This window comes from Elgaria multicarinata, chromosome 18, assembly GCF_023053635.1.
Source record: "Elgaria multicarinata webbii isolate HBS135686 ecotype San Diego chromosome 18, rElgMul1.1.pri, whole genome shotgun sequence".
In the NCBI taxonomy this organism is placed as follows: Eukaryota; Metazoa; Chordata; class Lepidosauria; order Squamata; family Anguidae; genus Elgaria; species Elgaria multicarinata.
In genome coordinates this window covers 15,943,287-15,969,943 of record NC_086188.1, presented here as the reverse complement: position 1 = coordinate 15,969,943, position 26,657 = coordinate 15,943,287, and the positions used below count along the sequence as shown (strand labels likewise).

General features: G+C 48.9%; 1 protein-coding gene across 1 annotated transcript; it reads left to right on the top strand.

Moving 5' to 3' along the window:
• Positions 1 to 798: 798 nt before the first annotated feature.
• PLBD2 (phospholipase B domain containing 2) lies at positions 799 to 26,657 on the top strand. The gene is made up of 12 exons (XM_063144350.1): positions 799 to 1,019; positions 3,798 to 3,891; positions 7,420 to 7,578; positions 8,652 to 8,752; positions 10,317 to 10,531; positions 11,571 to 11,665; positions 16,113 to 16,273; positions 18,286 to 18,381; positions 19,298 to 19,369; positions 21,546 to 21,698; positions 22,983 to 23,145; positions 25,588 to 26,657. The coding sequence occupies exons 1-12, from the start codon at positions 799 to 801 to the stop codon at positions 25,753 to 25,755; spliced, it is 1,698 nt and encodes a 565-aa protein (XP_063000420.1). The 3' UTR covers positions 25,756 to 26,657.

Sequence of the window (26,657 nt, the reverse complement as noted above, 5' to 3'; positions counted from 1 at the left end):
CTGACTTCTGAATACACATGTAAAGGGTTGTGCTGCTGGTCAGCCTTCAGCTGCCAGGACAATGGGTGGAGAATTGGAGCCTTAGAACGCCATCCTCTGCTTATTTAGAAAGAGTGAAGTCCTACAACTCCCAGCATGCCCCAGCCTCGCTGGAGCATGCTGGGAGTTGTAGGACTTTTCTCCATCTAAACAGGCAGAGCATCAGCTACTGAAAATTTCATCTAATCCTGGGCTACGCAGCACTACTAGGTGGACCTCCCCGGTCAGATTTAGCAAGGTAGTCCTTAACCCTTTTAAGGTGGCAACTCAATTTCCCTTGGAGTAAACTAGGGGTAAATTAGGCCTCTCTTATGCGTAATTTAGGAATAAACCAAGAGTTCCTTATGGGTAATCTAGGAGTAAACTAGGAATTCCTTGGGAATAATCTAGGAGTAAAGTAGGAATTCCCTAGGCGCATTCTGGGAGTAAAGTAGGCTCTCCTTAGGAGTAAACTAGGATTTTCCTGGGAGTAAACTGCGAGTAAACTAGGAGTAAGCTCAGGACTTTTCCCAGCACCTACCTGCCTACCTACCTGCGCTGTCAGCCTCGCAGGTGCGTAACTGAAGGGAAGGGAAGCGGCGGAGGCTTACACACCGGCTCTCCACCCTTCTCCAAAGGGGCGACAGCGGCTCCGCTCCGGTTCTCGGGCTCGGAGCTCCCTCCTGGGGCTGTCGCAGGTACAGCGCCCGCCGGGGGCTCCTCCTCCGGCTGCATCAGCGGCTCACGTGAGACTGGACGGGCCCCGGGATCTCTCCGTCCATGGCGCTGCATCAGCTGCTGCTTCTGGTGGTCGCCCTGCCGGGGCTTCTGCAAGCCGCCGGCCCGCCGCCGCCGCCTCCCTTCCCCGGCGCCGGTTCGGAACCCACCCGCAGCTGCTCGGTGCTGCTGGACCCGCTCTCCGGCCAGCTGAAGGTGGTGAGCGGCTGGGCTCCGTCCGCCGTCGCCTGGGCCAACCTGACCGAGGGGATCCGAGAAACCGGGTAGGTGCCCAGCCGGATCGGGCTGCAGCCCGCTTTATTTGCAATCCGAACCCCTCCCCTCCCTTCCAGGAAGACCAGTGGGGCTTACTCCCGAGTAAACCCAGGCAGAGGGCTCTTGGTGCAATGCTAGCCAGCTCACTGGAAGCGAGGGCGAAGGGACCCCGCGGGGTTTACTTCTGCGTAAAAGTGCACGGGAGGGGAGGAGAGGGGAGGGGGGTGCGTGGCAACGGATCACGCCCCATGTCAGACTATTTTGCGCCCTAGGCAAGGTGAGCTACTTTCACCACCACCACCACCCCCTCCAAAAAAAAAAAAAAAAAAAAAAAAAAAATGCCAATTTTGATTTTTAAGAACATGTTTCCTGGAAAAGATAAGAAGCACAAAACTGGAAACTGCTAAATTTATTTTAAAGTGCAAGAAATACGTCATGCCAATTATAGCAAACAAATTGGAAAGGAATGTCTATGGGTCTAAAATGCATTGTTTAATAGGAATATCACCTCCAAATCATCCCCCACAACTCACACACGCATGCTCACACACACTCAGCATCACTCACTACAAACAAACACACGCATGAACACATGCATTCACTCAAAGACCCCATGATACACCCCATTCACCCATACATTCTCTCTCTCTCTCTCTCTTCCGGGCACGTTCCGGAAGTCCGAACATGGAGCCCCCCCACCCCAGCGTCCCTGTTTTCGCCTCGGCTGGGTGGGCATGGGGCATCATCTCGCCCACCCAGGCCCAGCTGAATCCTCGGGCTGGCCGGGCTCACAGCCAATGCGCGTGAGTGCTGTGCTGTGCCCGGCGCCCCTCTTAGCTTGGCGCTCTAGGTGGCCGCCTGAGTGGCCTCTATGGTAGCACCGGCCCTGCCTGTTGGGCACAGTAGAACGGGGACTGCCGAGGATATTGCAACAGGGTGACCACGCGGAGGCCAGCTGGCACACATTTCCCACTTCGGATCTGCCCCCCCCCCTTGCGCCAGCACGCAGGCCCCGATCCACTTCAGTTCCTGCAGGTCCAGAAGAGTGCTTTTGGGCGGCTGTGTAGATCCGCACCTCCCCTCCTCCTCCTCCTTTATTGCATTTGTATACCGCCCCATAGCCGAAGCTCTCTGGGCGGTTCACATAAGATAAAACACTTAAAAACAATATGCAAAGATTAAAAACCACAAAACCCAGCAAAACACACATACATTGAAAACCACTGTAACGGCTTGAAACTCATGATCCTAGAAGTGCACGTACCGTACTCATCCTTTTTCTGTGGGAGGGGCTGCTAGCGATCCCAAAGATTGCTCCATAACATACCGTCCTTCTAGAAGCCTATGGGACAGGTTTGTATGAGGTTGTGTATGCTTGAAATTGATGCGAAGCGTGACAAAGAGCCAGTGTGGAGGCTTAAGCAGGGGTATGTCTTGGTGCAGGGGCTGGGCAGAGGGCAGATCTCCAGATGTTTTCGACTTCAACTCTAAGGTGACCATATGGAAAGGAGGGCCGGGCTCCTGTATCGTTAACAGTTGTATAGAAAAGGGGATTTCAGCAGGTGGACTTCGTAGGCATGCAGCACCTGGTGAAATTCTCTCTTCATCACAACAGTTAAAGCTGCAAGAGCCCTGCCTAGAGTGACGAGATACAAAAGAGGACAAGGTTCCGCTGCTAGGGCTATGCACGGACCCCCCGATATGCTCCGCACCTGATCCGCAAATTCCGGATCAGGCCCGCTCTGCCCCGCGTCGATCTGCCTATGGTCCACTCCACTCCGCTGTGGAGCTCCGGCTCCGAAACAGAGCTCCGTATTGGTGGTGCCGGTACCAGGTAAGGCCCCCCTCCCTCCTCCCCCCTTACCTGAATCTGTCACAGTCTGGCGGCTGCTTCAACTGAGCTTGAGGACTCAAACAGGAAGACCAGGCCGCAGTCGCGGCCTGGTCTTCCGGTTTCAGTCCTCGGGCTCAGTTGAAGCTGCTTCCGGAACGCGACAGACTCAGGTAAGACCCTGTCCCCTTACCTGGCTCCGCCGTTGCCGCCGCATGGACCGCGTAAGGCCCCCTCCCTCCTCCCCCTTTACCTGCGTCCCTCGCGTTCCGGCAGAGGCTTCACCTGAGGCCGAGGCTCAAAGCGGAAGGGCAGGCCACGGTTGCAGCCTGGTCTTCTGGTTTGAACCTCAGCCTCAGTTGAAGCTGCCGGACCACGACAGGGGCAGATAACCCCCCCTCCCTCTGCCCCCTTACCTGGCTCTGCCGCTGTCGCCGCATGGAGTGTGCCAGCACCAGGTAAGCCCCCACTTACCTTTTTTCCGGAGCTCCGGATCGAGGCGAAGGATCCGCTTGGTCTCGATCCTCTTCGCCTCGATCCGCAGACCCCCCCCCAATCTGCTTCATCTCCGCCTTTGTCGGAGGTGAATCAGGCTGCCTCGCTATTGCTTCTATGCTCCGATGCGAAGCAGAGCACAGCCTTAGTTCCTGCAGCTTTCACTGTGGTGATGAAAAGGGTATTTCACCAGTTGCTGCGTGCCTACAAAGGGCACCTGCTGAAATTCACCTTTTCAATGCAACTGTTAACGATACAGGAACCCTGTCCTTTCCACAGGGTCACCTTGTTCAACTCCCAGAAGCCCCTGATAGCATGGCAAATGGTCTGGAATGCTGGGAGTTGAAGTCTCAAACTGTCTGTTCAGCCCTGTTTTAGAGCTAGCAAGTAGAAGTAACAGAGATGCATTCCTTTGCTGGACTCAGTCTCTTTCCTTTCTCGTTCTCTTTCTCTCTCGCAGGTGGGCTTCCCTGGAGCTAACCACCAATGAAAAGTATAATGACAGCATCCAGGCTTACGCAGCAGGGTTGGCTGAAGCAGCAGTATCTGACCAGGTGTGTCTAAGAAAGAGACAGTCCCCATTCCATATTTTTCAGGTTCTCTGGATCCTTCCTCTCGTTGCTTTAGCTTTCTAGGGAGAAAACCTGAGGCTTAATTTTGAGGCATGGGTTAGCCTAGAACAGAGGTAGACACACTGGGCAATTTGGGGAAAAAAACTCTCCTGGGCACTGCCACAAAATGGCTGCTGCGGGAGGTGTGGCCCCTCCCAAAGGACAAGTAAGCAGCCCAAAAGACTTGAGTACAAGGCAGAGGTTTGCTTTGAAGCCATCTCACCTGCTAGTAAAGAAATGTGTACATTTTTAAAAAACAAAGCAGGGGAAAGAAGAATTAAAAGTAGGAGGATTCGGGCACTGGATTTGGGGCGTGGGGGAGAAAGTTGCCTGAGAAGGTGGGGGGCATTGCCTGCCCCTGGCCTAGACCCTTGCCTTTGATGCTGGAAAAATATGCAGAGTGTCAGCTTCTGGTCAATGAAAGCTGTTTTACATGTTAACTGGAGCTTTGAAGAGTTTCCCCCCTGGCATTCTGGATAAGCTAAAGAAGTATTGCCAAGGTCTTCCAAAATCTCACTGAGCAGAAGACTGTAGGTCCCAATCCATGATTGTGACTTGGCACATGGCAGCGTCAGAGCCACCGAGGAGAGGGCCGACCGGAAAAGCAGGATCTTCAAACCAGGCCAATGTTTTTCGAATTCATAATTGTATTATTGTTAGTTGACTTCCTGTTGTTAGTTTTAATCAGTTCTTTGAGTAACACATACCATTAAACGAACCATCGTGCCCTCTAATAGCAAGCGAGCTGCTGCGTTCCGATGGGATTGTAGCCGAAATGGAATCACCAGGAAACAAGAGGGAGGTATCGTGTTTGAGGCATCATGTTTAAGCCTTGCAGAAATGCAACCCTACCCCCCTGCCCCAAAATCTCTTTAGGTAAAAAAAACCCACACAGAAATCCTAAGTGGGCTGTACAATTGCAAAACAGCCCATTGAGGATTAGGCATTCTGAATGGACATAGAATGGGGCGGGGAGGGGACGCAGTATTTTCTTCGTTTGTTTTTAACATTTATAAATTGCATTTCCTCCACGGGGTCCCACATCGGTGTATGCAAGCTGAAAAACAAATCCAAGATTTTTTTAAAAAATGATGTTACACATTATGGAACACCTTAAACACCAGCACCAGCCAGCTCCTACTGGATCTAGCACGGATCCCAGGCCCAGACACTCACAAGCTCACCAAGTGAGGTTTAAGACCTTTTTACAATCTGACTAAGGGTAGAGATACATGGGAAATGTACCCTACCAAGAACGGGTATGTCCTTGTGAGATGGGTAAAGTGGAAACAGTAGGCCATATTCTGCTGTATTGTTCCTTTTATCAAGATTTGCGCCAAACATTTATAACCTCTATCTTGCAGCGAACTCCCGGTAGATTAGATGAATATTACATAAAACATCTTCTGTCGGATCAGAATCCTCAGGTTACTCTAAAAGTGGCCAGTTTTTGTGCGGCTGCCATAAGCTGACGGAAACTGATGTTGAAGAATTTTATTGCACCTTAGACTTAGGCTGAGACTGCCGCGTTTTATGGATTTTATGTATGTATTTTATTGTATATTGGGGTTTTTAATATTATTGTGATGATGTTTTCTGTTGTGCTGGTCTATGACCGAAATAAACTAACTAACTAACTAACTAACTAACTAAACGTAGTAAAATATCATAAAAGCGTGCATAACATACGAACCCAGTAACAGGTAAACAATAAAACTTAACGCTAATATATCTCGCGCAAAGCTAGAGCACATTGTTTTCGTCACACCAGCTGACAACCACACCCCTTTCCTGAGGCAGGAATGTTTTAGACTTTCTTTTCCCACTCCTACCCCCCTCGCTCAGGCTTTGTCCTTCAAACCGTCCTCACAGCTTTCGGCTGGGTTGCTTAATCGCTCAAGGCCAGTTGACAGATATGGCCGGGCTGGCGCCGGTCTTTTCTCCCCCCGGCCAGACGTCATCCTCCCTTTGGTATTCTTATCATCCTACAAAACCATACAAATTAATTAAAACGACCCTTTTTCCATACTCAAATCCCCATGTGCCCCTATCCCTCTTCACATCCACTTTCCCTTACACGCCCCATGACTGTCTGGAGATTGTAGGACTTTTCCCCGTCGAAATATGCATAGGATTGCACCCTTATTCGTTTCTTTTTTAAAAAATGAATTCTAAAAGATGAAAATGTTAAAATTCCTGGGCAAAAAGTAACGTTTTGACTTGGCACTGAAAAGAAAAGAAGCTGGTGCCAAATTCATAGAATCATAGAATAGTAGAGTTGGAAGGGGCCTACAAGGCCATCGAGTCCAACCCCCTGCTCAATGCGGGAATCCACCCTAAAGCATCCCTGACAGATGGTTGTCCAGCTGCCTCTTGAAGGCCTCTAGTGTGGGAGAGCCCACAACCTCCCTAGGTAACTGATTCCATTGTCGTACTGCTCTAACAGTCAGGAAGTTTTTCCTGATGTCCAGCTGGAATCTGGCTTCCTGTCACTTGAGCCCGTTATTCCGTGTCCTGCACTCTGGGAGGATCGAGAAGAGATCCTGGCCCTCCTGTGTGTGACAACCTTTTAAGTATTTGAAGAGTGCTATCATGTCTCCCCTCAATCTCCTCTTCTCCAGGCTAAACATGCCCAGTTCTTTCAGCCTCTCTTCATAGGGCTTTGTTTCCAGACCCCTGATCATCCTGGTTGCCTTCCTCTGAACATTATCTCTTTTGGAAGGCCATTCCAGATCAAACAAATTCTATCTATCTATCTATCATATCTATCTATCTATAGGTAGATTTATCAGCATTGTAAAGCCCGTGTCACTATGGGTACTAGTAGTTCTGATCCTTTGCTGCTTTTTGACTTCTCAAGCCCCTCACTACAGAGGGGCTCATGATTAATTCAAATGTGGCTCATCCATAGTGAATTCCCCCTCTGAAATCTGCATGTGGCATGGCCCCTCCCCTTCCCTCATGCCCTCCAATTGGCCTCCTCCGTTCCCTTCCCTCTGGCGGCAACAGCTAACCACACAGCTGCACCCGGGGACTGCCTTCACGCCCCACTGATTGGCTAAGCAGGACTGTCCATCATCCTGCCGGCGGAGGGGCTGCCCTGCCTGTTTGATGCAGAGGGAATTATTTGCTATTAAAGCTTGAGCTTTGATTTATTTATTTTTGGCAAGTTTAAAATTTTCTGCGCGTCTGCACAGCTCAAGCTTCAGTGGAAAGCAAAAATGAACAAAATGGGTCTGGTAGATCTCGAGTAATAAGCCTTGCACGGCCGTCATCTTATACAAGATGGAATATCCTGGAAGGAGGCATAGCTGGCTGGAACACTGAAGAGGCCCAGCCCAGACTGCAACGTTGTGTCGTCAATCTCAATTGTACTTTTTGGAATTCTGGACCAGAGGTTCGAGGCAGTTGTGTGTTTACAAAGGATCTGCCTGGAAGCCTTCTTAATTTCCCCCATTTTGTGCCTTCCAGCTCATCTACATGCACTGGATGAATATCATGGTGGGCTACTGTGGCCCCTTCAAGTACCAGACGGACTACTGTCAGAAGCTGAAGAACTACATTGAAATCAACCTGGCCTGGATGGAAGAGCAGATTGAGGGAGGGAAAGACTCCGAATACTGGTACCAGGTGCGGTTTCCTGTGCCGAGATTCTGATGCTCACGTCAAATAGTGAACCCGGGGTGAGGGGGGGCAGGTTGACTTTTGTGGCACAAAATTTTCCCAGCAAGGAGTTTAAAAGGGATCAGATGGTTTTTTACTGTACTGTAGATCTTGGTTGTGCTGCTCCTGTATGCCAGAAGTATAGAAACTTAGGCCTGGCGACAAATTTATTTATTTATTTATTGGATTTCTATACCGCCCAGTAGCTGAAGCTCTCTGGGTGGTTCACAGAACTTTAAACCATCAAGTACGATTCAGTTCAAGCTATAAAACAAACCACGATACAAACACAATGGCTCAGATCAGACAACACGTTTCTCAATGGTGGTTTTAGAACTCCACAGTGGAGTTTTTACACCACCGTTGAGGAATGTGTTGTCTGGCAGGGAAACACCACGTCATGGTGGAGTTGTTTTTTTTTGGAAAACACTCCATGCAGAATATTCATGCTGTGCAGAAGAGAGTTTATGCACATCCGTTGTGTTGTGTGGAGTCTTCCGTTGTGTTGAGTTGACTTTTCCCAGTGGCTACAGAGTTCCCTGGCAAGAGTGGCAAAAGGAGCGAGTACCCCTCTAGGAGAAGTGTTGGGATTGGTTTTTTTTTTGCAGCAATGGCTGATGGGATACCATCAGGAGGACTGGGGGAGGACAGAGGGTGGAGGAACTTTCAATCAAACTTTCCTCAACTCCACGGGAGCCCACAGTCATGCAGTGGTGGAGTTAGAACATGTTGTGTGGGCAGTACCTCCTAAAAACTCAACCGATGAGTGGAGTTTTCACACTGCGTTGACTAACGTGTTGACTGATCTGAGCCAATATAAAAATATACAACAGAAAGGCTCCAAAAGCAGTGATGCACGGACTAGGGATTTCGTGGTGGTGCCCACAGCAGTTTTTCATATTCTCAAATGTGCCCACAGGTCCAAAAAAAGTGTCTGTGGGGTGGGGTGGGGCCTGGCTTAGACAATTGCAGCTCCTGTTGCCGTTTTTAATGCCTGAGTTTGGGAGTGATTCCTGTGTGTTGCCCACCTGTGTTTCCAGGTACGCCTCGCTCTGCTGCAGTTGAAGGGTCTTGAGGACGGTTACAATGACCAAGTGGCCTTCCCCACGGGCAAGTTCTCCATTGCCCCCTTCGGCTTCCTGTGAGTCTTGGTTTACATGAGAAGAAGGGTGGGGAAAGTCCATGAAGGGCCCTGGTTGTTGCGTAGGGCAGATGGACACATGATGTTAAGCGTGCACCTGAAAATGCAACGTGCAAGCAAGGGAGTCACACCGGAATGCTCATCAGAGTTGAGATTGGCTGTTGCTTTGAGCAGTATAGTCTTGGTATACTCCAGGCGTTTATGGCTGTGCAATATGAGTATGGGGAGACATGACAGAGGTGCACAAAAGTACGTATGGTGTGGAGAACATGGATAGGGAGGCCTTTTTCTTCCTCTCCCATAATACTAGAACCCAATGGGGTCATCCCAGGAAGCTGATCAGTGGGAGATTCAGGCCAGATAAAAGGAAGGACTTCTTCGCACGGTGCAGAGTGAATTTATGGAATTCGCTACCATAAGATGTGGTGATGGCCACCAATGTGGATGGCTTTAAAAGGGGACTGGACAAATTCCTGAAGGAGAAGGCTATCAGTGGCTACTGATCCTGACGGCTAGGTGCTACCTCCAGTATCAGAGGCTGTTTGCCTATCTATACCAGTTGCTGTAGAACATGGGTGGAGAGTGCTGCTGAACCCATGCCCTGCTTGTGGGTTTCCCAAGGGCCACTCTTTCATAGAATCATAGAATAGTAGAGTTGGAAGGGGCCTACAAGGCCATCGAGTCCAACCCCCTGCTCCATGCAGGAATCCACCTCAAAGCATCCCTGACAGATGGCTGTCCAGCTGCCTCTGGAAGGCCTCCAGTGTGGGAGAGCCCCATGGCCTCCCTAGGTCATTGGTTCCATTGTCGTACTGCTCTAGTCAGGGCGTTTTTCCTGATGTCCAGCCAGAATCTGGCTATTGATCTTCGAGTGCAGGCAGGCTGATATGGGTGAAGGTGGTCCTTCAAGTAACTTGGTCTCAATCCATTTAGGGCTTTAAAGGTCAAAACTAGCACTTTGAATTGGGCTCGGAAACATACTGGTAACCAGTGCATAAAAATGTAATAAATCCGGCCCTCGGGATTTCCCAGAAGACCACGCCCCTTCCCTGGGTCCCGCCCTCTTTCCTCCCACCACTGACCGCTTGGTCATCTCCTGGCATTTGTTCAGTTTTCCTCCCATTTGAAAAGGACGAAATGCCTCCCTTAAGGCTTAGCTACTGGCAAGGAGAGCTTTAAGCTAAAATAAGTGGGTGGGGGATTTTTGGCCACGCCCCTTTTTGCCTTTGGCTCTCAAGAGTTTCTCCAAAATGGAATTCAGTCCTCAGGCTGAAGGGGATTTGATGGCCCTGTGTTATAGTATCCAAAGCACCTCACACCCATCATGTACCTGATTTTTTTTGTTTTTGTTTTGCCACAGCCCTGTAAGGTAGACCGGCACTATTATCCCCCCAATGAAAGCAGGGGAGCTGAAGCTATGGGGAAAACACGAAGGAGTTCCCAAACTAGAGAAATGGGTCATCTCCAATGTAGGGAACACGGTCAGTTAGCATAACTGACACTTACAATATCAAACACTTTTGGCTGGCTTCTCACCCAAGCGTCTTTGATTTTTCTCTGCTAGCTTGTTCCAGCTCGGGGGTGATTTGGAAGACCTGGAATCGGCCTTCAACAAATCTGAAAGCCAGCGCGTCCTGGGTTCGGGGTCGTGCTCTGCTTTCATCAAGCTGTTGCCTGGCAACCGGGATCTCTTCGTCTCCCACGACACGTGGAGCACCTACCAGTCCATGCTGCGAATCCTCAAGAAGTATACTTTGCCATTCCGGACTTCAGACCGCAGTGAGTGGCAGGAAACGGGAAGAGGGTGGACCGGGGTGGAAGGGCAGTGGTGGTGCTACTAGTAGTAAACTGCCCAGAGAGCTTCAGCTATTGAATGGTATAGAAATGATGATAATGACAACAACAGCTGCAAAAATAATTGACCAACAACTGGCCATCAAATTCAACTTCCTCAAACAACCTACACCATACTATACATACTCTCCCAAAACACTCTTGGAAAATGCAGATCATAAAATATACTGGGGCAGAACAATTCATATGGACAAGACAATACCTTGCAATCGAGCAGACATAACAGTTATAGACATTATATTATAGTTTTAATTGTAAAATGCCCAGAAAGTCTCGGCTGTTGAGCATTATTATTATTGTTGTTGTTATTGTTGTGTTGGACTGGGACTCAGGAGATCTCGGTTCTAGTCTGCTTGGCCATGCATCTCACTGGGTGACTTCAGACCAGTCACTGATTCTTGGTCTAAGCTACCTCACAGGGTTGTTGTGAAGATAACATGGAGAGGAGGAGGACCATGGAAGGAGCCTTGTTTTCATGCAAGAAAAAAAAGGCAGGATATAATCATCATCATAATAAAAAATAAACGTAATAATAATAAAATATTATTGCACTTCGCATACATTTCTTCTTCTTCTTCTTCTTCTTCTTCTTCTTCTTCTTCTTCTTCTTCTTCTTCTTCTTCTTCTTCTTTTTCTCCTCCTCCTCCTCCTCCTCCTTCCCCTTCCCCCCCTCCTCCTCCTCCTCCTTAAGGCAGCAAATCTGATTCTGCTCCCCACAATTATATCCTCACAACAACCCTGTGAGGCAGGTTAGGTGGAGATAATGGATCACGCTGTTGGTCTCTGTGGAAATGAACTGACTTCCAAACTACTTGCAAGCACTGAGCCTTCTCAGGGAGTTATTCTTCTTCGATGCAGAAGACCTAGGGTGGGCAGATCTCACCCATCCTTCAAAATGGGGTTGAGGGGGGCATATATACGTTGCCGGATAAGTGCTGATGGCTGTTTGCTTTGGGCTCCCCAGGTGACAGCTTGATCCCCGGGTACGTCCAGGCTTTCTCCTCGTATCCAGGCACCATCTTTTCCGGAGACGACTTCTACATCTTGAGCAGTGGCCTGGTGAGTGACGTGTGTCCTCTTCTGCACTGTCCCTTGTGGCGTTACACCCCACAACTCAGTCCCCTAATGTATGACTAGGATTTGTAAGTCTATTGTGTTTAGGATGTTGACCTGAGTGGGTGCAGATTGAATATCTTAGGAGGAGGGAGGAGGGTATATAAGGGAATGACTGAGGTGATCGGGGCGGCGGGGTGTTTTTAAAGTACTTTAGTTCGAGGGAGAATTAGAGGATCAGGGTAAAGAGGGTGGTCTTTTGAGTGTAGTGTGCAGATAGTTGGTGTATATTAAACAATCCTGATAATAAAGGAAGTTCAAGAGTGAAGGTGTGAGAAAAAGGAAAGTGTGTATGAGAAGAGAGAAAGGATTGGACGAAAGGTTTTGACAAGGGTCTGAAAAGTTTTATGATGAAACAAAGTTTGTGAACATCGAAATAAATTTTTATTCAGTTTGTTTTGCTCCCACAAAAATCCCACGTGTCTCCTTGGCATTTATCATCTGCAGTTATATACATATAACACCCGTTCTGACATTAATTCACCATTAGCACAGACACAGCGCATTATTTTATTCCTGAAATCATTCCTGTTTAACCCCTTTCTCCACATAGTTTGTAGAAAGGTGGTGCTTGTCCCTCACCTCAGGCTCATAAAGTGGTGGCGCTTAGCTTGAGCAGGGAGTGTCCACGGACAGGCCTGTTGTAAAGACCCTGTGTCGTGGCACATTCCTCCTCCTCCACCACCACCACCACCACATGACCACCCAACAAAGATCCCATAGTGGCTGGATGGAAGGATGTAGCTCAATGGGAGAACACTAACAGGCATCGTGCACATAGAAAGTCCCGGGCTATGGAGGATTACATTCTGCTTGGAAGCAAGCAATATTGAACTATTGGCTCCATCCAGAAGACACCCTAAATCACGGCTTTAACCATGGTGGTTAAGCCAGAAAGTGCGGGCGCGAAAGAGACAAGCTCTGGTGCTTGGAGAATTCGTATAAAAAGTTTTCTATTAGTATCCAAAGGTGCTCAATGTTTTGGACAGGGAGTCCTTCATCAGGAGGTGAAAAAAGTTAATGAGCTGCCAAAGAGCTATTGCGTTGCAAGGTTTTTCAGATTGCAGTCTCCAGTTTATAATACCGTGATTTTCAGCGTTCTGTGCTGGAGCTACGTTTGTAAATTTTAAAGGGCCTGTTGCCAAGCCAGAAAGCCAGGCCATGTTCAGAAGACACCTTAAACCATGGCTTTAGCCATGGTGGTTAAGCCAGAAAGCTAGGCCGTGTTCAGAAGACACCTTAAACCATGGCTTTAGCCATGGTGGTTAAGCCAGAAAGCCAGGCCGTGTTCAGAAGACACCTTAAACCTTGGCTTTAGCCATGGTGGTTAAGCCAGGAAGCCAGGCTGTGTTCAGAAGACACCTTAAACCATGGCTTTAGCCATGGTGGTTAAGCCAGGAAGCCAGGCTGTGTTCAGAAGACACCTTAAACCATGGCTTTAGCCATGGTGGTTAAGCCAGGAAGCCAGGCTGTGTTCAGAAGACACCTTAAACCATGGCTTTAACCATGGTGGTTAAGCCAGGAAGCCAGGCCATGTTCAGAAGACACCTTAAACCATGGCTTTAGCCATGGTGGTTAAGCCAGAAAGCTAGGCCGTGTTCAGAAGACACCTTAAACCATGGCTTTAGCCATGGTGGTTAAGCCAGAAAGCCAGGCCGTGTTCAGAAGACACCTTAAACCTTGGCTTTAGCCATGGTGGTTAAGCCAGAAAGCCAGGCCATGTTCAGAAGACACCTTAAACCTTGGCTTTAGCCATGGTGGTTAAGCCAGGAAGCCAGGCTGTGTTCAGAAGACACCTTAAACCATGGCTTTAGCCATGGTGGTTAAGCCAGGAAGCTAGGCTGTGTTCAGAAGACACCTTAAACCATGGCTTTAACCATGGTGAAAAAGGCAAAAAGCCTCATTCACCATGGTTAAGCCATGGTTTAAGGTGTCTTCTGAACATGGCCTGGCTTTCTGGCTTAACCACCATGGGTTAAAGCCATGGTTTAAGGTGTCTTCAGTGTAGTGCTCAGTAGGCAATTTTGACTTTTTCTTTCCTGGCCGTATCTCCAGACTGCAGCCCACGTTGGGAGTGGCTGGACAAAATTGCCCCCCCCTCCACCACCTGGACCTCTGGACATTGCTCACGCCTGTTTTAATACCACCCAAAGCAGTTTTTAAAAAGTTGAAGGGAGCAGAGGGCCTTAGTAGGACTAAATGTGAGAAACCCATCCTCACCCAGGGATTTTGTGAGATGTAATATCAATATTTGGGGGGTGGGGGGGATTAGCCCACCGGATAATCACTCCCACTCAGTTTTCCCCAGAACAAGGTGTCACTAGGAAGTGCAGGTATTTACTCATTTCTGGTACTAGACACACAGAGTTTTAGTTCAGTAGCAACTCTCGGACACGCAACTTTTGCCTTTTACTTATTTCATAGAATCATAGAATAGCAGAGTTGGAAGGGGCCTACAAGGCCATCGAGTCCAACCCCCCGCTCAGTGCAGGAATCCACCTTAAAGCATCCCTGACAGATGGTTGTCCAGCTGCCTCTTGAAGGCCTCTAGTGTGGGAGAGCCCACAACCTCCCTAGGTAACTGATTCCATTGTCGTACTGCTCTAACAGTCAGGAAGTTTTTCCTGATGTCCAGCTGGAATCTGGTAGATCCCTAGTTCAGAAGAAACACAAAGCGCACAATGCTGACATTAACCAAATCGGTACAACAACATGGTACATTTCTAGCAATGAGGCTTAGGAAGAGCAAGACATCAGAGTAAATACGCCATCTTACCTGTCTTCCCAAATCAAGTCAAAAGGGCAAGTTCTCCCATGGGGAATGTAATCTACGATTGCTGGGCTGCCTTTTCATACATGTTAAGCTTTTTTGCACGTGTTGATCTGCTTACGTGGTTTTAGATTTCAAGTTTCCTTTCTGTACAGTGGAAATATCAACACGTTGCCGAATCTGGTCCAAAAATCTATAGCGCTTGGATTCAAATCCAAATAACTTGCTCCAAAATCGTGCCTATGAGACAACAATCATGGTCCTCTTGATGTGCAATTGACATGTCAGTGATAAATAGATCGATTATCTCAAAAATTCTGTTTCCCAGAATGTGAGGTTTCACAACAAGATTCCCAGATGGCTGTAGTTTGAAAAACTTTACTCCCAGCCTAAGAGAGATAGTTTATTTATTTATTTCATTTCTATACCACCCAATAGCCAAAGCTCTCTGGGCAGTTCACAAAAATTAAAACCATCATTACAGCATAAAATATAATATGAAAGCTCAAAACCACAATATAAAACCCACAGTATAAAACCACAATACAAAGGTACATCTAGCAATGCAGAGATTTAAAATACAGATTCAAAACAGCAGTGTTAAAAGACTAGGATAGTAAATTGGTAAAATGCTAGGAAAATAAAAAGGTCTTCACCTGGTGCTGGAAAGAGTACAATGTAGGCTCCAGGCAAACCTCTCTAGGGAGCTCATTACACAGCCGGGGTGCCACAGCAGAGAAGGCCCTGCTCCTGGTAGCCACCTGCCTCACTTCCTTTGGCAGGGGCTCCCGGAGAAGGACCCCTGAAGATGATTTTCTGGTTTAGCAAGGTACATTTGGGAGGAGGCGATCCTTCAAATAACCTGGCCCCAAGCCGTTTAGGGCTTTGAATATTAATACCAGCACTTTGCATTGGGCTCAGACATGGATTAGCAGCTAGTGTAGCTGAAAAAGTACTGGGATAATATGGACTTGTTGTCCAGTCCCCATTAACAATCTTTTGGACCAGCTGAAGTTTCTGGACCATTTTCAAAAGCACATAAAACACATTGCAGTAATCCAGACGAGAGATTATCAGAGCATGGATACCTGTAGCTCAGCGATCTCTGTCCAAAAAAAGGGGATTTGGTGCTGGAATAAAATCATGGCATCCTAATGCAGAATAACCTTTGACGCGATTGATCATAGAATCTCCTAACTGCTTAGCTAAGTCAGGCTGAGCAATATGGACCCCGATATTTGCCATGTAAGGGAGGCCTCTGGGGGGTGTTAGGATGCCAGTGGGACCCACTCCAGGAAAAGCAAGTCTCCCAGCACAGGACAATATACTGCAATAAGATAAGGTTGCTTGTATGAACTGGCTACAGCAACGTTATGAGAAGAATACTCTTGAATGCCTCTAGTTGTGGGCTCTCCCACACTAGAGGCCTTCAAGAGGAAGCTGGACAACCTTCTGTCAGGGATGCTTTAGGGTGGATTCCTGCATTGAGCAGGGGGTTGGACTCAATGGCCTTGTGGGGCCCTTCCATCTCTGCTATTCTATGATTCTATGAATCCCAAATTAGACCTGGTCCCTGTGATTCCCAGCAGTAGGACCTCGCTCAGACCTTTCCCACCTCTGCAGGTCACTCTGGAAACCACCATTGGGAACAGCAATAGCAGCCTGTGGAAGTACATCCAGGCCAAAGAGAGCGTCTTGGAATGGCTGCGCAACATCGTGGCCAATCGGCTTGCCAGGAGCGGGGCGGAGTGGGCGGCCGTCTTCCAGAAGTTCAACAGCGGCACGTGAGTGTATGCTTGTGTATGGAGAAGGTCCCCCATTCGAACCTCGGCACCTCCAGTTAAATGAGAAAGGCCCGGTGTTAGGATCAGGCCTATTCTCCCTAGTGTCGGGGAAGGGATTTCCGGGGCTGAATTGGGCTCAGAATCTGAATCTGAAGACGTTTATCAGCCAAGGCAGGAAGCGGGGGAGGAGATTCTCCAAGACTCTTCAGGCATCAAGGATGAATCTTTCTAGGAGCTTATCAGACTCGATGCTGAGAGCGTTCCCCACCCCACCACTGGGAACTCTGCCTCTGTAGGAAGGGGAGGGGGACATCAGAGTTGACAGATCCCAGAGTCTGCTGCAGGGTCAAGTGGGTGGAGAGGAGGTGGGAGGTGGTCTCTTTTGGAGACCCACCAAAGGCGTCTCCAAAAGGAACCTCCTTGAGATAAAGTGCCGGTTGGTCTGGGGGGAAATTTTCCAGTGTTAGTTGAAAGGCAACTACCTAGTTTTGCTAGGCTAATTAAGCTTAGAGGAAATCTCCTACCATTCATGCTCCCATCAGGTGTGAAGAGATGTCTATTTGTTGACTAAAGCTTTGTGGATTACACAGTGGACCTCCGTCTTGTCTTGCATCTCAGCAGGAGGACTTGATATCACGACACCTAATTAGTGTAGGCAGTTCTGGGAGAAACTGACGGGGCATGAAGTGGTTTTCTTGGTGTGTATCCATGCAAAAGACCTCATGGCGTGGTTGCATGGCTAGGCCCAACTCCTGTATTAAATAAATATGATAATAATGGGTAGTCCTGTGCAGCCTGTAACCATTTCTGTATATATCAGGGATGGACAAATGTTTGGTTGAGAACTCCCAACAGCCTTAGCCAACATAGCCAATGGTCAAGGATCATGGGATTTGTAAGCCAACTCTTCTCAAGTGTCACATGTTGACACCCCTGGGGTGTGCCTTGTTGGGTGTGTATCTGTACCCCCTAGATCTATTAGGAGGCTATCCACCCCAACGCTTCTGAGATGTCGGCTGGTATGGTCCATTTGAGCATTGGTTACAGAGCGATGAGGGCTAGAAACTTTGTTTTTTAAATGAAAGCTGGGCTTCTCGGGAAGCTGAATTTGGTAGTGCAACTTTTACATTTTGCTTTGCCTGCAACCTCTTTGGAATGGTGCTTCGAAATAAAAAACATGCAGAGCTGGAACTGTGGTTTTCTGAGCCGATGTGGGGCAACAGGGTCTCCCTGGAACCTGTTTAAATTAATGATGTGTTGAATCCTCCCCCTTATTTTGGGGAACTTTTTCTCTCCTTTCAAAAAAAGGCGGGTTTTTTTTGCCTTTTTCACAGGGAAGGGGAGAATTTTGGAGAATTTTCCACATATATTTTAAGTGCAGCAGGTTGTTGAGGGGGTCTTCTTTCTATTTCAAATTTTTAAAAATGAACAAACAAACAAAAAAGAAAAACATCACTTGGAGGAGCCAGGCAGTTCTCCCTGAATGCCTATTGGAGACCGTGTGACCTCTCCCTCTCTAGTAGGCATTCAGGAAGAACTTCTGGGCTCCTGCAAGTTCTGGGGGTGGTTTTTTGTGTGAAAAAAATATATAGAAAGGAGACCCCTCCACAGCTGCTTACACTTAAAAAGGTATGTGGAAACCCTCCCCCCCTCCCCAAGGAGAAAATTTTCTAAAATTCTCACCTCTCCTAGCCTCTTTTGCCAGAGTTTTTGTCCCCTCACCCCATGAAATGCCAAAAATGGAATAATCGAAATTTAGGTTTAAATGGCCAGCAGTTAGCTTTGCTAGAGGGCCCCTTGAAAAAGGGGGTGGAGTGGCAGTGGGCCCAACTGGCATTGGTCTGTTGCCAAATTTCTACTCTCCATGCCATCTTTTGCCTCTGGGGGTTGTCATTTTGGGGAAACAACACCTCTCAGGGCCAGATTTAGTCTTCTGACCTTCTAATTCCAATGCGGTCTGCTTCCCGGACATTGTCCCGATATATCTTTTTTGTTTGCTTGTTTTTGTATAGGTACAATAACCAGTGGATGATTGTGGATTATAATTCTTTCATCCCAGGCAAGGCGAGCCTCCAGGGGGGCGTGCTCACCGTGCTGGAGCAGATCCCGTAAGTGCTCCTGAGGGCAAATCCCAGAAGCGTGTGGCAACCTTAGAAGGGCTCTGTGGGCCACTGGGAGAAGCCAGTCTTGTGCCGCTACATGCTCCTAGTTCTGCTGTGCCCAAGATATATGACTGCCTGAGGCGAAAAACAAGATGGCGCCCCCCCCTTCCTCAGTCCCTGTACAGTAATTGACTGGACTGGCAGGATTGATTGATTGCATTTATATCCCACCGTTTTTCCTTTGTAAGGATGCATTATCCTCCCCCTCCTTTTTATCCCCACAACAACAACCCTGTGAGGTAGGTTGGGCTGAGAGTCTGTGACTGGCCCAAAGTCACCCAGTGGGTTTCCATGGCCGAGTGGGGACTAGAACCTGGATCTCCCGACTCCCAGGCCAACCTCTAGTCACTGCACCACACTGGCTCTCAGTGGAATCTTCCGTCAACACTGGCCGTGGAATATCACCCACCATGACAGCTGAGGTAGCGAGCTAGTTTAGGGCCCCCAGGAAAGGCTGTGAGGCATATACAGCTCTGACCTCCAGCAAAGGGGAACTGCCACTGCAGCATCCCCCCGCCTCAACATCTGCCGCCTGAGGCATTCGCCTCATTCAGCCTTATGGTAGGGCCGGCCCTGGCTGTGCTCCCTTAATCTGGTCAATGCATCACTAAGGTTAGCCACTAGCTCGTCCCTCTGTGCTATCTCTTCCCTGTTTACCTGTTACCTCCTGTGCTGCAGGTACCTCTCCACCTGGGGCTGGGTGGTGGGTGAGTGGAGGGTGGGGATTAGACCTTGCATCAATGCCAGCCCTCGGGATTGGGTACCGGATTTTAATGGCTATTTAAATGTTTCACCCGGCCCCTAGTCTCAACCCATCTTCCCTGCTGCTGTCTCTCTATCTCCATCTCTCTCTCTTCCCCAGGGGGATGATCATTGCGGACGACAAAACCGACCAGCTGTACCAAGACGGATATTGGGCAAGCTACAATGTGCCGTAAGAAGTCCCTTGGCTATTGCCACCTTTGCTTCTTCCGTTTGCTGTTGGGAAAGGGTCGTAGCTCAGCGGGAGAGCACCTGCTTCGGACTCGGGAGGTGACGGGTTCGAATTCCAGCATCTCTCAGGAGGGCAGGAAAGAACCCTGCCTGAAACCTGAGAGGGTTGCTGCTAGTTAGTGTAGAACAGGGGCTGGGGCTGAAATGCCCCCTCCCGGTCCAAGCCGGTGGACCAGATGATATCAAGGGGACCCACCCAGAAGCCCCTCCCTTTTCCATGACATCATCTGTTCCTACCCACTTTTCTTTTCTCTGTGCGCAGACAGACGAGGTGCCCTGTGCCTCTCTCTGCAGAAAGAAACCGACTTAGCCAGCACTTACAGGATTCGGGCTTCTCTATCCTATGCATTTGGCCCACAGCCATGAGGTTCTGCTACACCAAGTGTCCGACCTAGTAGAAGACGGCTTCTTGTGTGAAGCATGTTCATCGTGGCAATATTTATTGGGAGTTGGGAGGGCAGCTCCGTGGCAGAGCGCACGCGTTGCATGCAGACATTTGCCTCCCTCTCTCACAATAGTAAGACAGAAGGGTCCTTCCATGAAACTGATTGATGGGAGATACAGGACAGATCAAAGGAAGGACTTCTTCACGCAGCACAGAGTTGAACTGTGGAACTCACTGCCACAAGATGTGGTGATGGCCACCAATTTGGTTGGTTTCAAAAGGGGGTTAGACAAAGGCCTGGGGGAGAAGGCTATCCATGGCTGCTAGTCCTGATGGCCATATGCTAACTCCAGTATCAGAGGCAGTAAGCCTATATGTATCAGTTGCTGGGGAACATGGGAACGAAGGTGCTTTTTTACTCTTGCCCTTCTTGTGGGTTTCTTGTCGACAGCTGCTTGGCCTGGGGTCATCCCATGAAGCTGACTGGTGGGAGATTCAGGAAAGAGAAAAGGAAGGACTTCTTCACACAGCACAGAGTTAAACTATGGAACTCACCACCACAAGATGTAGTGATGGCCACCAATTTGGATGGCTTTAAAAGGGGGTTGGATAAATTCCTGGAGGAGAAGGCTATCAAGGGCTTCTATTATTATTATTATTATTATTATTATTATTATTATTATTATTTATATAGCACCATCAATGTACATGGTGCTGTACAGAGTAAAACAGTAAATAGCGAGACCCTGCCACATAGGCTTACATTCTAATAAAACCATGATAAAACAATAAGGAGGGGAAGAGAATGCAAACAGGCACAGGGTAGGGTAAACAGGCACTGGGTAGGGTAAAACTAACAGTATAAAGTCAGAACAAAATCAAGTTTTAAAAGCTTTTAGGAAAAAGAAAAGTTTTTAGTTGAGCTTTAAAAGCTGCGATTGAACTTGTAGTTCGCAAATGTTCTGGAAGAGCGTTCCAGGCGTAAGGGGCAGCAGAAGAAAATGGATGAAGCCGAGCTAGGGAAGTAAAGACCCTTGGGCAGGCGAGAAACATGGCATCAGAGGAGCGAAGAGCACGAGCGGGGCAATAGTGTGAGATGAGAGAGGAGAGATATGAAGGAGCTAGACCGTGAAAAGCTTTGTAGGTCAACAGGAGAAGTTTATATTGGATTCTGAAGTGAATTGGAAGCCAATGAAGAGATTTCAAAAGTGGAGTTACATGGTCAGAGCGGCGAGCCAAGAAGATGATCTTCGCGGCAGAGTGGTGAACAGAAACCAACGGACTGATGTGAGAAGAAGGAAGGCCAGTGAGAAGAAGGTTGTGGTAGTCCAGCCACAAGATGTAGTGATGGCCACCAATTTGGATGGCTTTAAAAGGGGGTTGGATAAATTCCTGGAAGGAAGGCCATCAAGGGCTTCTAGTCCTGATGGCTCTGTGCTACCTCCAGTAACAGAGGCAGTTAGCCTGTGTGCACCAGTTGCTGGGGAACATGGGCGGGAGGGTGCTGTTGCACTCAAATCCTGCTTGTAAGTTTCCCATGGGCATCTGGTTGGCCATTCTGTGAACAGAATGCTGGACTAGATGGACCCTTGGCCTGATCCAGCAGGGCTCTTCTTGTGTTCTGATGGTCCCCAGGCTCCGTCCCCAAAATCTTCAGTTAAAAACAACCCAGTTAAACAGTCTGGTGCTCCAGTCCCAAACATCCCATGCGTGGTTGTTCCTCTGCACCCAGGTATTTCAAAGAGATCTTCAACGCCAGTGGCCTTCCTCCGCTGGTGGAGAAGTACGGCGACTGGTTCACCTACGACAAGAACCCCCGGGCCCAGATCTTCCGGCGCAACCAGACCCTCGTCCGGGACATGGACTCTATGATCCGGCTCATGAGGTAAAGGGTTTGCTTGCGCTGCCCCCTGCAGGCAGGGAGTTGCTTGCGTAAAGATGGGACGCAACACAACATCTCCTTTCTTCTGAGACCTGGGCTGGGTGGAACAGGTGGAGCTGGGTGGGCAGACCACGTTTGGAGCCAAGAAGGATAAATGTTGCCTTAGAAATTGGGTAGGTCTTTCATGGGCAGTAGTGGGTTAGCTCAGTGGCTCACCTAAGTCCCTGGTCCAGAAGCTGAAAAGAGTGTTCCACTGATGTTGTAAGTAGCTTTTTTGCCTGGTGCTAGGCACCATTTTCCCACAGCAGAAGCACCCAGCTTAAAATGAGAGCAACACCCTTCCAAAATCCCAAGAAGACGCCTGTTGCTATTCATTTACAAGTGGGATCTGTAACGAACTGCTGCAGGATAGAGCGCTCCTGTTTAGACTGCCAGCCAGGATAGACTGCCTCTTGCAGGATATTCCATTCCTGCCTGTGTTTTTCCAATTTCCTCCCACTGGTCAGGTAGCACTGGCCACTGGCGGCTCCTGGCTACTTCAGGTTTGGCTTTCTACCTCTTTCTTCTTCTCTCTTTTTTTGCAGGAGCAGGGCTCCTCTAGCTTTGCCTTGTGCTTTTCTTTAGCAAAGGCTCAGCGGCTGTGCTCTGGGCTACTAGAGGAGGCGTCAAGGCTGGGGAATCAGCTGACCTGCCCCTCGTCAGCTGTACAGTGGCTAAGGGGAGGGGGAAAGAGGGAGGAGAAAGTGGCAGCAATTAGCCAATTAGTTGTGGCAGGGGAGGATCTCACGAGGCCAGGAGCGCCGTGATTGGCTAGCTGCAGTGATGCACTGCGTAGCTGCTGGACGTGGAGGGGAAATTGAATCATAGAATAGTAGAGTTGGAAGGAGCCTATAAGGCCATCGAGTCCAAACCCCTGCTCAATGCAGGAATCCGCCTGAAAGCGCAGGAGAAAGAGAGAGAGAGAGACCCATGAGAGACCTGCACTGGGAGCTACATCAGTGGCACTGCCTGGAACCAAACTAAGCAAATCATGAACAGAATGTGTGCAAATTATGCAATTTTCAGTTACAATTTGAGCAACTTTTTATTTATCGGGGGAGGATTCCTGGAATCCAAAACGTTTCGGGAAAAAGCTGAGGCTGGTGGGCAGCAGGAATCCGTCGGACCCCAAAATCGCCGGATTTGCAAATGATGGACGTCCCTAGCACACATGCATGCACACACAGGATGCCTTTTGGTCCGTACTGCCCTGGCTACGCTCAGTTCCTCTTCCTTGTTTCCACATAGGTTCAACGACTTCCCGAAGGATCCGCTGTCCCGGTGCCAAGCCTGCGATCCGCCCCAGAACGGTGAAAACGCGATTGCCGCCCGCTCGGATCTCAACCCGGCCAACGGCACGTACCCCTTTGGTGCCCTCCGCCAGAGGCCGCACGGGGGTACTGATATGAAGGTGAGCAGCTGTGAACGAAGGAGACGAAACCGATTTTGAGAGGAGTCTCAGGTTTCTGCAAAACGAGGAAACGTCTCTGGCTGGACACCAACGATAGTTTTTAATCGTTTATTAATAAAGAGGTTGCTTTGAAAGATGGTTTCGTTCTTCCAGTGCATGCCTTGCACTACTTGCTGTCCTTTGATTGGATGTGACCAAACAGGTTCAGCAGGTTTGGAAAGGCTCCTAAAACTTGCTAACCCTGTTTGACCAGATATGAAAAAGGAGGGTGGAGATGGTGTAACAATCCCACTTTCAAAGCGTCTTCAACTCCCTGCAGAATTCCCCCCCCTATAGATTTTATTAGAACAGAATATGATAAAATTATTTACCTACTTACAAATTCATCTAAGTCCATTCTATTAAGCATAGCTAGGTTCGCAGTTAAAGCAGCTCAGCTTAGAACTGCAATAGAGGACAGTGACCTGGTCTAGGATATGGGCCGCTATAATTTATATCCTGATGAATCAACGGAACTGTAATTAAAATATATTACTGTGACCGAACTACAATAATACTCTGTTTTATATTGTACCTTGTGGTGTGTGTTGTTGATGTTGTTGATGTTGGCTAAAACCTATTTTGGTTGCATAATAAAGATTTGGACTTGAATATGAAAATACAAAAAAGAGAGACAGGAAACGGAGACAGAAAACACATGCCCGTTACAGAGTTTTGGGAGAGAGAGAGGGAACAGGCAGCACAATAATTGCACTTAAGACAGTATTTTTATTCATAAATGTATTTTATTCATAAATGTATTTTTAATATTCATTTATGTCGCTCGGAAAAAAGAAGGGTCAGGGGAGACGAGGGCCCTGCCTTCATGGCACTGGGTTGGTGCCACTCCGCCGCTAAACCCTGCGGTATCGCTATTTTGGGATGATGACGAGTTCTCTAGATGAAAGGAGACCGTGCTGGGTCTCTGGCGGCCATTCGGCTCACTGGGCCTGCCTCCTTCCCCTCACCTGACTTCTGGCAACCAATGAGGGATAGCCTTCCCCCGGAAATGCCCCCCGGCACAAGGACAGATGGTAGAAGAGCCATGGTGACCTTGCTCAGGTAGGAAAGGTCAGGGTAAGTCCCTGACTTTCCCCCTGTGCCGTGTCTTCTCTTTGCCCCTGGCGATTCTGAGCCTCCATGGGGCAAAGACGACGTTTAGACAGCCCCATGACGGAGGTGTACAAAATTATACCCGGTGTGGAGAATGTGGATAGGGAGTCATTTTTTTCTCCCTCTCTCAAAGTACTAGAACCCAAAGGGGTACCCCCATGAAGCTGATGAGTGGGAGATTAGGGATGTGCTCCGCTTCTCCTCGGACCGGAGAAGCAGGAGCGGATCGGGGGGCTTCGCCTCCGCTTAAGGCGGAGGCGAAGAGGATCGGGGGAGCCGCGGAGCGTTGCTGAGCGGATCGAGGTGAAGGCGGATCCTTCACCTCGATCCGGAGCTCTGCAAAAAAGGTAAGGGGGGTTTACTTGGCCCTGCTGCTGTCGGTGCCGCCCGTGTGGCGACGGCGGCAGAGCCAGGTAAGGGGGAAGGGGGTCTTACCTGCGTCCGTCGCGGCCCATCCCAGCTTCACTAGAGCCCGCGGCTCAACCAGGAAGTGTAGGCCGCAATCTCCCACTCATCAGCTTCATGGGGGTACCCCACTGAGTTCTAGTACTTTGAGAGAGGGGGAAAAATGTCTCTCTATCCACATTCTCCACACCGGGTATAATTTTGTACACCTCCGTCATGGGGCTGTCTAAACGTCGTCTTTGCCCCATGGAGGCTCAGAATCGGCAGGGGCAAAGAGAAGACACAGAACAGGGGGAAAGTCAGGGACTTACCCTGACCTTTCAGAGCTGGAGCTCTGCAGCGGAGCAGAGCGGCCCCTAGGCGGAGCGGGCCCGATTCGCAATTTGCGGATTGGGCGCGAAGAGGATTGGGGGGTCCGTGCACACCCCTAAGGGAGATTCAGGACAGATCAAAGGAATGACTTCTTCACACAGCGTGGAATTGAACTATGGAACTCACTACGACAAGATGTAGCGATGGCCACCAGTTTGGATGGTTTTATCCAACCCCTGAGTGCGGCGGCTGTTGGCAATCCACATAGGATTACGCCCTTATACTGCAATTGTATGCTCACCCAATAGGGCTTACTCCTGAGTAGACTTGCTTAGGATTGCTCTCTTCCACAGTCTCAGGGAAGGCCTCGCTTGATGTTGCTGCACAAGTCCCTGATTTGTACAGGAAATAAAATCATGCCATACTGTATAAAACCCCCCAGATATTTTAACTTTGCCTTTAAGTAGATACATCCATTATCCTGCTGTGCCTGTTTGCCACGGAACCCGGACTTCAAGTGCTAACTTTTCTGTGGTTTTGCAGCCTTTTAACTCTCGTCTCTTTTTTCCCCAGGTCACTTCCTTTGAGATGGCCAGGAACTATAGCTTCATTGCCACCAGTGGACCTACCTGGGACAACCTGCCGGCTTTCCAGTGGAGTTCCTCTCCATATCATAATTTGCTTCACATGGGCCACCCTGACGTTTGGCGTTTCTCACCCATCCAGGTCCGCTGGGGTTGATGCCTCACAGATTCGGGCTTCTCCGGTCCCGCTGGGCTGGCGTGCTGGGCACCATTCCAGCTGTTGCTGCAGGGCTTTGTGGATCTGCATTGCAGCCTTAGCTTGCTCTCTTTTGAAAGAAGAATGAAGGTTTCCTCTCTCTTCTTTTAAATTCTTGAATGGCTGAGAGCAGTTGAGAATGAAGGAATACGATTGGGGGCGAGTTGTCAGCTGTGATTCAATGGGAGCACAGATTTCAGTTACCTGAGAACCTCAGCTTTCTAGAAGGGTATTATTATTATTATTATTTGTCTTAAGTTTCTAGTCCTTATGGGCACAAGGATATTCCTTGAAGGTGTGTGTAGGCAAATGGCTGCTGCGATCTCGGAAGCCAGACAGGGTGCTGAATCAGATACCTGGTGGGCAGGGATGGAGCAAATTTTGAGTTCTGTCTGGTTTTGACTGAAACCCGGAACGGATTTCCCGCCCCACTGACATCGGAGCCACCAGCCTCCACTGTAAGTTACCACTGTGTCTTGCCGTTATAGTGGTACTGGAGTGTACTGGCAACTGTTGGGGCTCATTGACACAGACCGTATACCGCTTTCATAGTGTTATATCCTGCTTGGTGCAGAACTGGCCTGAATTCTAGCTGATGCAGGACTTATAATGACAACCATGAAAAATGCAAAACAACAACAGCGTTTTGCCTTCAGTGCTAAGGTGTGTTATAAGGGACCTCCCCCCCCCCCACTTTTCCACCTCTCCTACTTGAGCCAAATCGAAATGATCCGTCTGTTGGCGGCATGTCTCCTGCCCTATCAGCAGGACACGCGGGTCTGCTGCTCAGACACATAAAGAATTTTCTGTCTGTCTCGTGTGATCAAAAGTTAAAGCATTTCATGATGATGATTTATCCTAAT